The sequence below is a fragment of the Suricata suricatta genome, chromosome 6 (genome assembly GCF_006229205.1).
Source record: "Suricata suricatta isolate VVHF042 chromosome 6, meerkat_22Aug2017_6uvM2_HiC, whole genome shotgun sequence".
NCBI classification, from domain to species: domain Eukaryota; kingdom Metazoa; phylum Chordata; class Mammalia; order Carnivora; family Herpestidae; genus Suricata; species Suricata suricatta.
Window position 1 is genome coordinate 101009921 of NC_043705.1, and position 17342 is coordinate 101027262.

The 17342-nt window shown below is 38.0% G+C and overlaps 1 protein-coding gene across 3 annotated transcripts in view; it reads left to right on the forward strand.

Moving 5' to 3' along the window:
* The first annotated feature begins 824 nt into the window (after window positions 1-824).
* The window catches only part of SOX30 (SRY-box transcription factor 30), a 29797-nt gene continuing 13279 nt past the window's right edge, over window positions 825-17342 (forward strand). Inside the window, exons 1-5 of one of the 3 annotated variants that reach the window (XM_029941414.1) lie at window positions 828-2195; window positions 3764-4003; window positions 5197-5376; window positions 11585-12077; window positions 16544-16630. In XM_029941414.1, the coding sequence (XP_029797274.1) occupies window positions 1184-2195; window positions 3764-4003; window positions 5197-5376; window positions 11585-12077; window positions 16544-16547 (1929 nt within the window). In that variant the 5' untranslated portion in view covers window positions 828-1183 and the 3' untranslated portion in view covers window positions 16548-16630. Of the gene's footprint in view, window positions 2196-3763; window positions 4004-5196; window positions 5377-11584; window positions 12078-16543; window positions 16631-17342 lie in introns of those variants that run through there. The other 2 variants (XM_029941413.1, XM_029941415.1) reach the window with 2 other exon arrangements.

The window sequence follows — 17342 nt, forward strand, 5'->3', positions numbered from 1 at the left end:
GAGCATAACACTGTCCTCAAGGAGTAGAGTCAGTAAATAATAATATAAAGAAATGCATAATTACAAATTATGGTTAAGAGTTTTAAAAGAAGTAATGGGCATTGAGTGCATAAAGGAAATCTGCCCTGATTTTCAAACTCAGCTGACTTCTCTGACGAAGTGACAGTTGAGCTACAATTTGAAAAATGCACAGGGAGGAGGTAAGGAGACACGAGAGAAACAGCATTGGGGCATTTTGCCCCTTAAGGTAGAATAATAGATAACAATGTGTCTAGAGTCCACAGAGCCCAAGCCATTTGGGCCTTTACATGCTTTACAAGGACATTAGACCATTATCATGTGGTCAACGGAGAGCCATGCGAATATTTAGGATAGAGGGGTGTGACAGGACTAGATGTGCACTTTTAAAAAGATCTCTGGCAGCTGGAATATAGTGGAACAAGGATGCAAAACGGAGACTAGTTACACAGCAGTATCCAGATGAAAGATGATGGAAGCTTGGAACAGAGTAATGGCGGTGGAAAACTAAAGAAGTGTATTAATTTGGGATGTATTTTGCAAGTAGGGCCCAAAGAACCTGGAGATTAATGAAAGTTATTGTACAGAGGAGTGCATTGCAAAATCTCCCCTTTCCCCGTGGCACAGATCTGAACTGCCCCCAGTGATGCACGGGACTTCTGTGTATTCTGGTGCGCAGCCTGCAAGTACAAGGCCCAGCTCCCCATCCTGCGAAAGGGACGTTATTCCCTGGAGGTCAGTGGCGTGGAACCGCACGGTTCCCTGGGCAACACCATTGTCGGGCTCTCTGAGCCGGGAAGGGGTAACTAAGGACAACGGCCGGAAGAGAACTCCGGAAGAGAGGCAAAGTCAGAGGGGTAAAATGGCCAGCACGTGCCCCAGCCCCAGCCATCGCGGGTGATTCCAGGGCTCAGCACGAGGAGAGAGCGAAGGACGCGAGGGGCCAGAGAATGCGCCAGTGATTGCGGGGCCAGGGGTACTGCACGCCTGTGATTGGGCGAGGCCAATACGGAGGGCCGCTTTTTGAACCGCGTAGGGTTCTGGGTAGTAAGGGCCTTGGAAGGGTCATAACTGAAAGGGGGAGGGGGAAGGTCGCCAACAAACGGCTGAGCTCACAATCCGGGTTGGGACCAGGCCGGGGCGTCCCCCTCCCCCCATCCCCCCAATGGAGAGAGCCAGACCAGAGCCGCAGCCCCAGCCTCGCCAACTGCCTCGGGCGACCCCGCCGCGCCCGCTCCGCCCAGCTCCGTCTCAGTTGCCGGTGGAGGGTACCTCCTTTAGGGCTGCGGCCTCGGACATCCCTTCGTCGCCGACCACCCCTTGCGCGGCAGCCATTGCGACCTTGGCCCCTTCGTGTGAGGAGGCCCAGGCGTCGACTGTACAGCCTGTGGCTCGGCGGCTGCTGCAGGTCAAGCCGGAACAGGTGTTGCTGCTGTCGCCAGGGCCACCACTGCCTCAGGCCCTGGAAGAAGGCGTCGTTGCCTCGCCCTCGCCAGCGCGGCTGCTGCAACTGAGGCCCGAGCTGCTGCTGCTGCCACCACCGCCGCCCGCGTCCGACAGTCCCACCTGCAGACCCGAGCTGCACCTGGTGCAGCCCTGGGCACTGCACGTCAAGGCGGAGAAGCAGGAGCCAGGGCCCGGCTTGGATCCTTCGGCGGGGACTCGAAGGCCTGTAGAGGCCGGCCCTAGAGCCTCTAGGGAGGCCAAGTTGGAAGACCCGGGGCCAACCCTCGGCTGCCGCCCAGGGGACGAGGAAAAGGGCAAGTTGGAAACAGAGGAGGCCCTGAGGGATGCAGCGAAAGGCGGGGAAGGTAAAAACCTGTTGGCCATCAGAGAAGCCATCATCAAAACGGAGGAACCCGAGAGACTCCTTGAGGACTGCAGGCTGGGCACTGAGCTCACGTCCAATGGCCTCGTCCATGGCAGCAAGGAGGTCTTCCTGGCCCAGCCATCCGGTGCCTTTGGGCCACACCAGCAAGACCTCAGGATCCCTTTGACTCTCCACACGGTCCCTCCTGGGGCCCGGATCCAGTTTCAGGGACCACCACCTTCAGAGCTGATACGGTTGACCAAGGTTCCCTTGACACCAGTGCCAATTAAAATGCAATCTTTACTGGAACCTTCTGTAAAAATTGAAACTAAAGATGTCCCGCTCACCGTGCTTCCCTCAGATGCAGGTATTAGACGGCAGGGGAATCTGTTTTTCAAACTTCATCTATGTTGCCCCATAGCTGACATATCAGCATTCAGAAGCCTAAACTAGAAAAATAAAATCATGGAACTGATTCATTACAGGGCAAAGTCTCCACAGGTATCACTTCCGATTGACTTGTACATATACCAGTGAAACACACTAACATGTTCCAAGATTCCCAAACATTTGTTTAAATCTATTTTAAGACCCAGTGAATGATGAGATTTAGAAGTGACTAGTGTTTATACACAAAATAGAAATATTCTTGCTAGGTATCACAGTTACCTCAGCCCTCAGTTATGCTACACTTAAACTACTGTGTTATAGTAGCTTAATATTTTTACATGAATCAAGAAAAATTTTAAATGGCGTTTAATGAAAAAATGGTTATAATCCAATAGGAAAGTTTATACTGGATTTGGAGGTGATTTTCGTTCTTTAAAAATGAATAGTAAACATTTTTCTAAGAGAAAAATAGTACATGATTAAATGTAACACTTTAGTATTCTAAAAGCTAAGGATTTATAGATGTATAGAAAATGAAAATACAGTAAAATAAGCTAGAAATTATTTTCAAAGAAATGACTATAATTAACAGCAGTAACAACTACAAACATATTTCTATCCTTTATGAATTTATAGTTAGAAAATTCTTATTTTAAGATTTAATTCAGACAATAGCCTATCAATGTCATGGTAATCATATTAATCATCAGTTCATATTTTCATTCACTTTTATATTTATTGTTTTCTTATTTTCCTTAATGATCCTTTCTTTCTAGATTATCCTCTTTTATAAACTTTATTTTCTAAAGGAGAGAAAGGTAGAACTTTCTTATAATACTTATTGGGGTGTTTTAAGCAATTTTATGTACCAAGTAACTAAAGAGAAACAATATAAGAAGTTTGTAGAAAGTTGTTTTTGATGAATTAGGTAAGAAATGTGAATTTAGCCACCTTCCTTTATTGTAATTTCATTTGGTTCTGTGACTCTCAAAAAGTCACTTTTATTATTTTTCTTTCATTTTTCTCCCAGGACATCAAATCAGTGTCGATTACCCACCTTGGCAAGAGCTTCTCCTTCAGGATAAAATATAGTATTATAAATATTTTTGCTTGAACAGACACTACAGGGCCATGTAAATGAGTTCCTTTAAATATTTAGGGAACACTTATCTAATGCTGGATTATAATCATAAGTCATAGTGCTCATCCCTGAGTAATAGAATATTTTTAATGGGAAAGAAACTATATGTTGTTTATTGGTAGAGGCATTACTAAAACTCAAAGAAGTAATAAGCCAGCAGTTTACTGTATCTTCAACATTATTACTCTTACAATAACGTCAAAAATATCCTTTTTGAGGAAAAGAAGAGTCATTCTAAGCTATAGGTTAGAATGCTGAGTTCAGGAGTAATGAGGCGTTCTGGAATACTGGCAGTTCTTTGACTATATTGAAGTGTATATTTTTTCCAGAAATTTAGAAATAAATATAATGTGTGTGTGTGTAGCACATTGATTTAATTTTTAATTTTAATTTTTGTCATGTAGGAATACCAGATACTCCCTTCAGTAAAGACAGAAATGGTCACGTGAAGCGACCCATGAATGCATTTATGGTTTGGGCAAGGATTCACCGGCCAGCACTAGCCAAAGCTAACCCGGCAGCCAACAATGCAGAAATCAGTGTCCAGCTCGGTCTAGAATGGAACAAACTTAGTGAAGAACAAAAGAAACCCTATTATGATGAAGCACAAAAGATTAAAGAAAAACACAGAGAGGAATTTCCTGGTAATTCAATGAAATGAACAAAACCTCTTTTTAGTTTCTTTTAAGTTTATTTAGGTAAAAACTAGGTTAGGTTGAGATGGAAAGACAAAAATGCATATTTTTTTCTAATTCAGTATGTACAATTAAGAGAATAATGGCTAATATTATAGTAATGATTGAATTGCTACTGGGCATAAGTTTTCTTAAGTGGAACCAAATAGAGGGTCTGGTCTCATATTTGCCAACTAATAATGAATCTGGCGACATAACAATGTTAGTGTGGTTTTGACTAAAAGTATAGAAATGAACTTAAGGTAAAACTCCAGAGTTCTAGGCTATAATTTTGCAAATATACTAGAAAATGAAGAGCTAAAATCACAGCGACAGAAACAAGTATGCATCCTACACTTATGAGAATTCAGGGTTTGACACCATGCTCCATTTTAATGTTACATAGTTATCAGAATGTAGTTGTGCCTTCTGACTGATAAATTTGTCCTCATCATGATGTAGTTTGAGAGGAATTCTGATTTATCCTCCAGGTGTTGAGGACATTTAGATTAAGCTTGGGTAAAGGCAAAGTGTATGGCAACATGATCATGCATGATGGGAGAAGAGTTAATTTTTTCTAAAATATGAGCAGAAAGGTTCTGGGTGTGGGGGAAGGTGGTCGGAGTGGTACCCCCAGTTATTCAGTGGCTGCAAATGTAATGACTTCAGTCTTCTGACTTTGGAAGGAATTTAGGTTATCTATGGACTTAAGACTGCCAAGTTTAGGAGAGTGACTCTTCCAACTAGTCTTAAAAAAAGCTGGTCGGTCATTAGTGACCATTGAATTGTAAGATATAGACAATTATATCTCATAGAAAGTGAGGAAACAGAAGAATAAGATCTTACAGGAACATTAATTTATAGGTGAAGGAAAAGCTTTGGGATTCAAATTCAATGTCTTTAATGTTGATTTTACTATGGAATCCATATGTGTCTTTAGATATAAGACATTTGACCTCACTCTGAATTGTGGGTTACGACACTGACCACTACTTATATGGATATTAAAATGCACAGAAATAGCTAGAAAAGACACGTTAGACAATAACTTATTTTTTAAAATTTAGAAGTATTTTTGGGTTCTTTTGATTGTAAAAAGGACCATTTTAAGGCTAAATAGGGCCTATATGTTCAAATTAAAATTTGCTTATCTTCTTCTATAGGTTGGGTTTATCAACCTCGTCCAGGGAAGCGAAAACGCTTCCCTTTAAGTGTTTCCAATGTATTTTCTGGTACCACACAGAATGTCATCACTACAAATCCTACAACAGTATATCCTTATCGCTCACCTACCTACTCTGTGGTAATTCCCAGCCGACAGAACACCATCACTCATCCAGTTGGTGAGTTGGTTTTATTGTAGATTATGAATTTTTTAATAGCTATGTGAAAATTTTACCTTAAGTTGAAATTTTGTTTCTGTTAGCTTAAGAATTTTTAAAAACAATATAAAGGGGAAAAAATAAACAAGAAGAAAGTGAAAACATTAAGTTGGAGAAGGAAAAATTTCAGTAGACTCAAAGCACTTGGTTTGCCAGAGTACCAAATATTCCATGTGTAAAACCTCAGATCTTTTAACCAAATCAGCATTAGCACAATGATTAGGCAGATAATGCAGGAAATGACTGAGGTAATTCAACAGGAAATAGGAGTGTCTTTGTATTATCACCATAAAAGAATACCTTGCTAATGGGAGATAGAGCATTCTGTTCTGGAATTTAGCAATGATGACTGGTCTGTAAGACTGTTCTCTTGCTGCTCTAGAAAAGTAGTGGAAGTAATCTATTTTCTACCAAATATTTAGTTCTTTATATTGTCTTTCCCTAAATTTCTCCTCTATTATCAATTCTTTATAACATTCCTGTCAGTTGCTTTTAAGAACCCAAAGTTGGGAATCTATTATTTTGATAACTTGTATTGGGCTATCCATCATGGGTTTGTTCTTCCAGCGCCTATTTAGGCAGAGCTTTATACATTCACTTCTTAATGTTACTTGTCCTAAAACTACTGCTTTTTCTAGTTTCCACCTGCTCAGATCTTTCTTGAAATACAACCATCCCTATGTGGTAAGAAGTCTAGATATGTTAAAAATTGACTTTTTAGAATCTTACACATTTTCAGTGTTTTTCCCCCTATGTATCATTATAGTGATTGATAGCAACAAAGCCACATTCAAGATGTCTAGGCTCAAGAGAAAGATGCAGAAAGCTAATTCTATTGCCTTATTCTCTTCCAGCAGAGTCAGGCACTTCCACACTTCATTAGTTGGTAGTATCTCCCTCAATCCTGCATTTCAACCTAGGCTTAATTAAGCCTTTGTTGACTTATTTTGTTTTGTCTGCTATGTTATTTATGAGTTATATTTTCATAATCTGTATTTCTTCTCTTTATTCTTCTAAGACCTCTCTTCTATCTGCTTCTATACACAGTTGCATACTGTATGAGACCATTTGTATCTACATCTAATGTTTTCTCAGTCCTGACTTTGAGTTTCTGTATACGTCTTATGTGAATACCACCAATGACCTAGTTATATTAATTTTATCAATTTAGATTAGAACATTCTGTGAACTTGAGATTATACCACTGTGATATATATATTCTTAACTTATCTGCTATGAAAATAAATCAGGGTTCAGAAATCTTATGGTCTTCTTCAGTAGGTGAAGGTGTTTATTGAGTCTCTCTAGTCTTCTTTCAGTTGCCTTTTATACTGTAATGACTATTCCACTGATTCCACTGGGTTTCTTCTATAAAAGTGAAGAGTCACTTAGTACTGACTTTGAGGTCTCTCAGAGGTGACTCAATTTTTTTTTTGATTGTTTAATTTTTATTTGCACTTGCATACTTGGGCTTTTCTGTTTTATACATTTGGACAAACTTTTCATTTTTAAAAAATTTCTTTCCCTTTTGATCAGTTGTCTGTTCTCTTTAATTTGGTCAGTTAACTAATAACTTTCTGGTTTTGGAAGCACATTTTTTTTACTTCTTGGTTTTTAGCATTATCATCTAAAATACCCTTTATTTTAAAATGAAATCTTCATTTTAGTTATTCCTATTAGCTTTTATCCCCCTAGGCAACATCTGTATTTCCAAAAATCAACCCAAGAATGGACTTTTTTGTCTTTTTTATTGTTGTTAAGGTCTTCAATTTAAGTATGTGGTTATCACCAATGCCTAATATTTCATATATGGAATTCATGTAACTTCTAGTAGTCTTTATCCATTATTTGGTTCTCAATCAAGCTGATTTCATTTTACTATGTATTCTACTAAACTTACTTGTTCTGAGAAGCAACTATTTGTTATATACTGGATCATCCTAGCACATTTTTATCTCATCAAGTCAATCTATTTGAAATCTAGCAATGTAATTTGGTATTCTACCTTGTTTTGATGAACTTTTCCATCACAGGTGTTTTCTCAATCCATAGTGTATTCCACTGCCGTATTTTCATGCCTGCCTACCTGTCCCCCACTGTCTAATATTTGTTAAGTACCAGTTATAGCTCAAACTCTGTGCTTGAGACAGAATACAAAAGTATCTATACAGACTCTTATCAAAGAGCTTATAAAGAAGTTCTAGGATAGATAAAGGATAGATAAAAATACAACCAATTGTACTATTTCTTTGATAAAATCTGTAGTACCTTGTCTGGTAGCATTTCTATGACCAATGCATTGTGTTCACTCCACATTTAACATTTACTGCCACATTCCGAGCTCTTCTATTTCTCACTTCCAAAAATGATTACAGCATGATAGTCCAGAATTTTTTTTTAGGTATCTTTCTTATATCAGATACCTTTGATTCTAGTTAATGCCAGCTTTTTCATTTTATACTGTGTCAAGTTTGTTTATTTTAACGTCTTCTAGGATTCTATTAGAAATTATATTTAATTTTTTAGTGTTTATTTATTTCTTTTTAAGAGAGAGGGTATGTGCAGGGGAGGGACAGAGAGAGTGGGGGAGAGAGAGAATTCCAAGCAGGCTCTGAGCTGTTAGCACAGAGCCTGGCACAAGCTCAATTCCACCAACCATGAGATCATGACCTGAGTTGAAATTAAGAGTTGGATGGATAACCAACTGAGCCACCCAGGCACCCTGGAAATTATCTTTATTTTAGCCTGGCTTTTGAGTGTCATTTTATACATAAATGAATTTTCTGGTTAGTTATTTTGTTTTCTACATTTTATTTCTCAAGTCTGAAATTGGTTTGCCTATTATTATACCTTCACTAGTTGACATCTTTCACTCTTCTGAATTCATACCTTTTCTCTAAAGTTTTAGATTTAAAAGTTTACTACTATTTCAGTTATTTGGGAGTAGACATATGGTGCCTTTTTGGTTTATCCATCTCTTCTTGTTTACCTGAAACAAGCCAAAAAATCCTCCATTGTTCTGATACTATTATAATCCAAAAAAAGCTAGTTATCTCTCTACCTTAAGATCCATTCCAACAAAGTATTATACCCATGAGAAACACAAATCTGGCTCAGAAATTACTTGAAAAGTGATGTAGTTCTGTATTGTAGGTTTTTTTGAGAGGGCCGGGAAGGAAAAATTACATAGTTCAACATATAGTAAGTCTTCTTGAGGCTCCTCAATATTGTTGTCTCTCTCTAGAGTCTCACTTTTTTTTTTTTAAATCAGTTGCCTAACTGTCCCAATTCTTCATGCCCCCTCTCTGTCTCTATGTCCCTCCCTGTTACTCTATTTCTCTCTCCTCCCTTTCTCTCTCTGCCTCTTTTTCTCTTTACTCAGCCACATGCTGGCCCTTCTCTCCTTACTGTCTCTGGATAGCTACGTCTTATAGAAAAAGTTGGGCTGTCCTCAGTTTCTGTCATTCTTTACTCCTTCACTGTTGATCCTAGTCACACAGCACAATCCTAGTTGCACTCTTTGTCCAGTCAGCACAGGCAGTAGATTCTTTTTTGGAGAGGTGAGGGATTATTGAAAATTAATAACTTTTTTGGTTCCTGTCTTACTATACTATAGGACTAGAGTTCTGCTCTTTATCTCATGTAATGATTAGATAATGCAAGCTGCTTTAAGAAGCACCCAAACATAATGGTTTAAACAGGATTATGGTTTATTTTTGTCCATTCAAAGTCTAAAATAGGTATTTCTAGTCAGTGTATAGCTGTCTTTGAAGGAGTGACCCATAGACACAGACTTCCTCTACGTCATCTTTAATATGTGGCGTCCAAGGCCAACAAAACTCGTGTGCATGAACCTAGAGAAAGGGAAGAGCATGGAGGATAATGCATGAAAGTTTTGCATGAACCAGTCTTGGAAGTGGTGCACATTTCTTCTACCTTCTACGTTCTAGCCCTTGGCTATAAGAATAGAAAACAAGTGACTGACTAGTCTTTTACATACTTTATCTAAAACTTGAAACATCAGAGCTCTGCCCTTCTCACAAGTCTTCCCTATTCACTGACAGTTTATAGAGATGACTGGACGACGCAGACTTTAACTTCCTGCTTAACAACTGGAATTTTGACATTTAGGACATCTTCATTATATTACAGTGTAACTATGTATCTATTTTTTTTTTTAACCTCAGACCAAAACAGTGCCTGGCATATGTTAGTTTCTTAGTGAACACCGAGTTAAAGAAATGCATGACTTATCTCATGCCTCATATATCTTTTTTATAGAAATACTTTTGGTTAAAAAAGAACATTTCATACCAGCTAAAAGATTAGTCCCTTCCTTCCTCAGTAACTGAAATAATATTCGTTAGTCTGTAGAGCTCCTTTCCTTTGCTTGGAAGATCCTTCTTTACTGAGGACCAAGAACTTCTTATACTAGCTGTGGGGAAAAGAAACCTGTGTCAGAGGTAGATTTTAGGAGCAGGTAGCTTGAGTGCAGTGATAATTTAATTAATAAACTAGTAAGATTTTACAAGTCAGCCCGGCTTCACAATTGTTTATAGAAGGGAGTTCTCTTTAGACTAGATCTGTCGCAGAAGTGCTGTCAGTTATAGACTTATCTGTTAGATTTTAGTTATATCTTTCCTGTTATTATCCATGTTCTGTGCCAAATACTGGATGCAAACATGAATGAAACTGTTCCTTCTGTTTTACGCTTCCAGTTTTGTGATTGTGGTAAGGGTGGCAGACAGGCAAATAACAAAGATTTATACTATTTTGTGATAAGTTATAGATTTACATGTTCTGAGGGAACATGGAAGAGGGAAATTACTTTATGCTTGATCAATCAGGAAAGACCTATGGCCTGTGCCTCACAGATGGGAGGGTACATAACCCTATCAACTATGGATCAGGATGGTTTCATTTACACCCTGCTCCTATATTATCTGTACTTCACGGGGTTAAGGGCCACCTTTGAAACAGGTATAGCCCTTAATTCTCTACCTGCAGGTTTAAGAAGAGTATTATATACCTTGTCTGGAGAGAAAGAAGAAAAGAAAGACCTTACCTGGGCAAGGCTAGGAGAAGATCTGCATTCCTTTCAGCCTCTCACAGAGATATTTCTAATCATAGAGTCTGTTCTTGGACTGCATCTTATATATTAACAGAGATTTAATTGCACTGGAATAAACCAGATCTTGAGTCTATTGCTATGGCTTCTCTATGTCTTTGGAAAAGTTTAGTTAAGTTTAGGCTAAATGTGTTATTTGAATAACTCTGCAACTCAATTAGTAGACCTCTTCTGTTCAAGAACATGATTGTTTCATCTACTTTAGAAATCTGGCCATATCCATCATGCTTTGCTGCAATAATACTCCTTTCATATCTGTCACAAATTGTTGATTCTGTGGTGAGTCTTCTTTTCACCTGGAAATTTCCTTATGTATTCACTTTGAATGCAATAAAGCAAAGTAATTTACAGATTGTTTATTTTTTCAATTAAAATATTAAATGTTATTTATATTTCATTTAATATAGAGAAGTATATGATATAGTAGAGAAATGATGCATACCACTACCCTGAAAACTCAATTAATATTTATGATAAAGTTAACATATTTAGACAATAGAAAATTCAAATGGTAGATATCAAATGAAAGTCTACTTTTTTCTGCCTCACTGCCCTGTCCCTTTTCCCAGATGATTGTTCCTTAAAAGTAACCATGTTATTAGTTTCAGTAGTTTCATATTATTTTCTAGAGAAAGATTTATATATGCATATTAGCATTTGTGTGCATTTGTCTTTCATTCAATCACTCAATAATTTTATTCATTTATTTATCCATTCAAAAATATGTGTTGAGGGCCTATTCTGTGCCAGACAGAGTTTTGAGCCCTGGGGACACAGCAGTGAACAAAACAAAAGGTCTATCCTCTCATGGCACTTAGAACCTAGGTGGGAAAGAGAGACCAAAAAATGTAAAATAGGTAAACAAAATGACCTTTACTTGTTCAAAATACTATAAAAGAAATAGAGTAGTTTGATGTGGTGATATTATTAGGTAAGGTGGTTAGTGAAGGCTTCTGGTTGTACAATTTATTAAATTCTGAAAAAAGAAAGACATAGAGCAATGCAGTTAATGCTAGACCTGTGCTGTTTTTATTTCTAAAGGTGACACCACACCTGCCGCCCAGCTGCCCACACCCGCAGTCCAGCGCCCAAGCCCCATCTCACTTTTCCAGCCCAGCGTCTCCAGTACTGCCCAGGTAGCTGTCCAGGCTCCAAGTCTGCCCCTGCGACCAGCACTCCCATCGGAGCGCTTCGCTGGGCCCTCCCCAGCAGACACTCATCAGCTACATTCTGGAGCCAGTCACTCTGTGCAGAGACCCACTCCGGTCTCTCTGGAGAGCACCAACAGGATTCCAACTAGTGCAAGTACTGCCCACGCCAGATTTGCAGCCTCAACCATCCAGCCTCCCAAGGAGTATCCCAGCGTTTCCACTTGTCCCAGAAGTGCCCCAATCCCCCAGGCTCCTCCTATTCCACACCCACATGTCTACCAGGCTCCTCCCCTTGGCCATCCAACCACATTGTTTGGGACACCACCTCGATTCTCTTTTCATCACCCTTACTTCCTACCTGGACCTCACTACTTCCCATCAAGGTAAATCAACATTTTTTTCTTTCACCTAAAGATACATACAGCAAACACATTTTTAGTAAAAAAGAAAAAAAAAGGGACTTCCTCATTTCTGTTTGGAATCTGATTTAGCTTAGAGGCTGAGTAGGGGCCAAGCAATCAACATAAATATATAAAGGAGGTTAGATCAGGCCTAGGGGAGCCAAAGAGAGTTCATGCCCCATCTAATGGGGTAGCTGCTACTCAGCTTTAGCTGACTGTTGCCACAAGATGATACAGGCTCCAATGTTAACAGATCTGATTTTTCAGAAAAATCAGTTATAAGAGTCCTTGAGATCAGTTAGTTACCCTCCCCCAAACACACCTTACTGTATAGAGCTGTGCTTCTCAAACTTTTCTATGTGTATCAATCACATGTGATCTTGCTAAAATGCAGATTCTGAGTCAGTAGGTCTAGGGTAGAGCAGTCTAAGGGTACAGTAGGCCTGATAGTCTACGTTTCTTACATGTTCCTAAGTGATGCCAGCTCTTTTGGTTTGTAGACTACACTTTGAGTAGCAATGATATAGAGGAGAGTGCTTGGTCTGTGAGGTTAAATGACTTGTCCAAAGTTACACTGTGGTCTTTTTTAACAAACCAAAAAATTTCCCATATAAACTATTAGTAAAAGAAGTTATTTTATTTTATTTTATTTATTAAAGTTTTTAATGCTTATTTATTTTTGAGAGTGGGAGAGGGGCAGAAAGAGAGGGAGACACAGAATTCAAAGCAGGCTCCAGGCTCTGAACTGTCAGCACAGAGCCCAACATAGAATTTGAACCCATGAGCCACAAGATGGTGACCTGAGTCAAAGTCAGACACAACTGACTGAGCCACCCAGGGTCCCATAGGAAGTTATTTTTATAGGGAAGTATCTAGGGAAAACAAATTTGTAACTTTTCATTTTGGAGCCATAGACTTTAGCTCCCTTGCAAACCTTCTAATAGAATATAACTTCTGCTTTTCAATTGCTGTTAAGTGTACAGAGATATTTTTTATTGAGATTGGAATGTTACATATATAACACCAGTCTTTTATTGTTACTTATTTAGGAAAGTAAAATTATTCCCCACTTCTATACCAATAGCTCAAAGAACTTTTCAGATATATGTTATGTTGCTTCAATTCATAATGAGATTGCTTGCTTTCAAGTCCATGGCCCAGTTTGTTACAATCATCCCTCATTTTGTAGTTTAGTGATGGTCAAGGGGGTGGTGGCCCATGTGACTTTCTGCTATTAGAGGGGGCAATACGGATCTTTTATCTCAAAGCATTATGATTCTGCATTTTGACCTGCTTGGTGGTTTCCTGAAGAATTGGTTCAAGGGCTTACCGTTGTTTTACTAATCTCATAACATTCTCAGGGTTTGAATGGTCTTTCACGTGGTGTTTGTGGAAAATATTGAAAGGCATATACTATCCACAACTTCCTGGGCTAGAAGACAAGAGATGGGGCAAGAAGCCTACAGAATGAAAAGCCTAGAATAGACTGGGAAAGGGGGTACATGGGGGAATAAGGGCTTTAGAAGCTCCCACGTGTGCTGGGGAACCCAGAATGACACACACATGTCCTGCCTAGACACATATTCAGCAAACACCTGAGAAGACTGTAAGCTTTCACCCCTGAGTGATCTTTAGGCTCTGTGTAAGCAGGAAATCAAGTCTAAAAAAAAATTGTAAACAGCCTGGTTAAGCTCTGAAGGAGTACCCCAACTTAGAACCAATATGCAGAGACTGGGTGGGTATTTTTTTGCTTTGCTTTGTTTTGGCTCTACATGTTTAAAGAAAGCTCTGTCAAATCACTAGCTGATCAAAAAGCTAATGGAACAGACTCAATAATCACACATGGCATAGAATGAAATCTAAACAAAAATAGTTTAGAAAAGTCACCAATGAAGTACACAAGTACAACCCCAAAGAAGCAACAATATCATATCCTGGGGGAAAAAAAATATCATACCCTGGGTCGGGGAGATATCTGGTTTTTAGAATTACTTCATGATAATACTCAAAATGTCCAATTTTCAACAAAAAAGTTATTGAGCATGCAAAGAAATAAGATGGTATGGTATTGCCAAGAAAAAATGAACAGAAACTATTCCTAAGGAAGCCTAGACATTGGATTTACTACACAACGACTTTAAATCAACTGTCTTGAGCTAAAGGAGCTAAAGGAAACTGTGGGCAGAGAACTAAATGAAACCAGGAGAGCAGACTATCACCAAATAGAGAACATCAATAAAGAGAAATTATAAAAAGGAACCAAACGGAAATCCTAGAACTTAAAATTACAATAACTGAATAACAAATTCATTATGGAAGTTAAACAGCATATTTGAGCAGGCAGAAGAATTAGTGAATCTGAAGACAGGTCAGTGGAATCATCCAATCTGAGAAGGAGAAAAAAAAATAGTGAAGAACTTAAAAGACCTGGGAGACACACTCAGGTGTACTAACATATCATCATGGGAGTTCCAGGAGAAGAGGTAAGAAAAGAAAGGGCAGAAAGAATATTTAAAGAAATAATGGCCAAAAATGATCCAAATTTGAAGAAAGATGTGAATCCAAGAAGTTCAATGAATACTAAATAAGATAACTTCAAAGAGATCAACACTGAAATACATTATAATCAAACCATTAAATGCCAAAAATAAAGAGACAATCTTGAGAGCAATAAGAAGAAACATACAATATCTCATATAGGAGATTCTCAAAAAGGCTAACAGCCAATTTCTCATCAGAAACCATGGAGGCCAGTAGGCAGTGGGATACATAGTGCTGAAAGAAAAAAACAACAACCCATCAACTAAGAATTCTATAATTGACAAAATATTCTCAAAAAATAAAGGAGAAATAAAAACCTTCAGAGAAAAATTGAGGAAGTTCATAACTAGTAGACATGTCCTACAAGAAGTGCTAAAGGGAGAACTTCAGACTGAAATGAAAAGACACTAGACAGTAACTCAAAGCCAAACAGAAACAAAGAACCCCGGTAAAGATCACTACATCAGTAGGTACAAAACCAGTATTGTATTTTTGGTTAGTAACTTCTCTTTCTTTTTTCCATATTGTTTAAAAGGCAAATACATAATGTTAATGGGTACAGAATGTATAAATATGTAATTTATAACAACAATATAAAGTGGGAGTGATGTTTTATATAGAGTTTTCATATGCCAATGAAGGTAAATATCAATTTAAACAGACTATTATCAATTTAGGATTTTAATTATAATCCACAAGACAATAATTTAAGGAAATACCTTAAAAAATTACAGAAACAGGCGTACTTGGGGGGCTCAGTCAGTTCAGTGTCCAACTCTTGGTTTGGGCTCAGGTCATATCTTGTGGCTTCATGAGTTTGAACCCCAAGCTCTGTGTTAGCAATATAGAGCCTACTTGGGGTTCTCTCTCTTCCTCTCTCTCTGCCCATCACCCACTCACACAGTCTCTGTCTCTCAAAATAAATAAAATTTAAAAATAAAACAAAATAAAAATATATGAAAAGGAAATGAGGGAAACAAAATAGTACTCGAAAAGCCCATTAAACACAAAAGAAGACCTCAGTGGATAAACTCAGAAACAATAACAAAAAAATGACATATAGAAAGCAAATGGCAAAATGTTAGAGTAAGTGCTTCCTAATCAGCAATCACTTTAAATGTAAGTAGATTAAACCCTCAAATTAAAAGGCAGAAATTGGTAGAATGGAATAAAAATAGGATCAAAATATATCCTGTTTACAAAAGACTCACTTCAGATCCAAAGGCACAAATAGATTGAAAGTGAAAAAATAAGATACTCCATACTAATAGTAACCAAAGAGATTATTTTTCTCTCAAGAAATTGTTACAGTAGACAAGGAAGGATATTATATCCTGAGAAAAGAATCAATACATTAAAAAGATACAGTGATTATAATCATATACATATGAAAAAATACATTCCCAAAATATATGAAGCCCAAACTGGCAGAATTAATGAGAGAAATAGATAAATTTACAATAATATTTGAAGACCTAAATACTTTATTTTTGAGATATAATTGACAGATAATATTACATTAGTTTTATGTATACAACATACTTTTTTTTTGCTTGTGATAAGCACTTTAAGATTTATTCTCTCAACAACTTTCAAATATGCAATATGGTAGTACTATCTACTGTCACTGTGCTACATATTATGTCTTCAGGACTGACTTATAACAACTGCAAGTTTGTAACTTTTAACCACCTTCACCCATTTTTGCCCATTTCCTTCCTCCAGCCCTGCCATCTCTGGCAGTCCCCAGTCTGTTCTCTGTATCTATTAATTCCTTTTTTTTTTTTGTAAGACTCCACATATAAGAGAGATCATAACCATATTTGTCTTTCTTTGACTTATTTCACTTAGAATAAAGTCCTCTGGCTCCATTCACATTGTCACAGGATTTCTTCCTTTTTCTTCAGCTGAATAATATCCAATTGTGTGTATCGAACTTCTGCTGCAATGAACATAGGGGTGCAGTTATCTTTTCAAGTTAGTGTTTTCATTTCTTTCTAATAAATACCCAGAAGTGGAATTGCTGAAACATATGGTAGTGTTCTTAATTTTTGACGAATGTTCATACTATTTCTCACAGTGGCTACATCAGTTTACTTTCCCACCAACAGTACACAAGAAGAGTTCCCTTTTCCCCACATCCACACCAACACTTATTTCTTGTCTTTTTGATAAAACCATTTTAATAGGTGTGAGGTGATGTCTCATTGTGGTATTTATATGCGTTTCCCTGATAATTAGTGATGTTGAGCACCTTATCCTGTACCTATTGGCCATCTGTATGTCTTCTTGGGAAAAATGTCTATTCAGATCCTCTGCCCATTCCCCCCCCGCCATTCTTTAGGTTTATTTATTTATTGAGAGAGAGAGAATAGGAGGAGGGGTAGAGAAAGAAGAGAGAGAGAATCCTAAGCAGGCTCCACACTGTCAGTGGGACTTAATCTCATGAACCATGCAGTGATGACCTGAGCCAAAATCAAGAGTTGGACACTTAACCAACTAAGCCATCCAGGCACCCCTCATGCCCATTTTTTAATTGGATTTTTATTGTTGCTATTGAGTTGTAGGAGTTCATTATAGATTTTGGATATTAATTTCTTATCAGATATATGAGTTGAAAATATTTTCTCCCATTTGGTAAATTACTGTTACATTTTGTTGATGGTTTCCTTTGTTGTGCAGAAGCTTTTTATTTTGATATGGCCT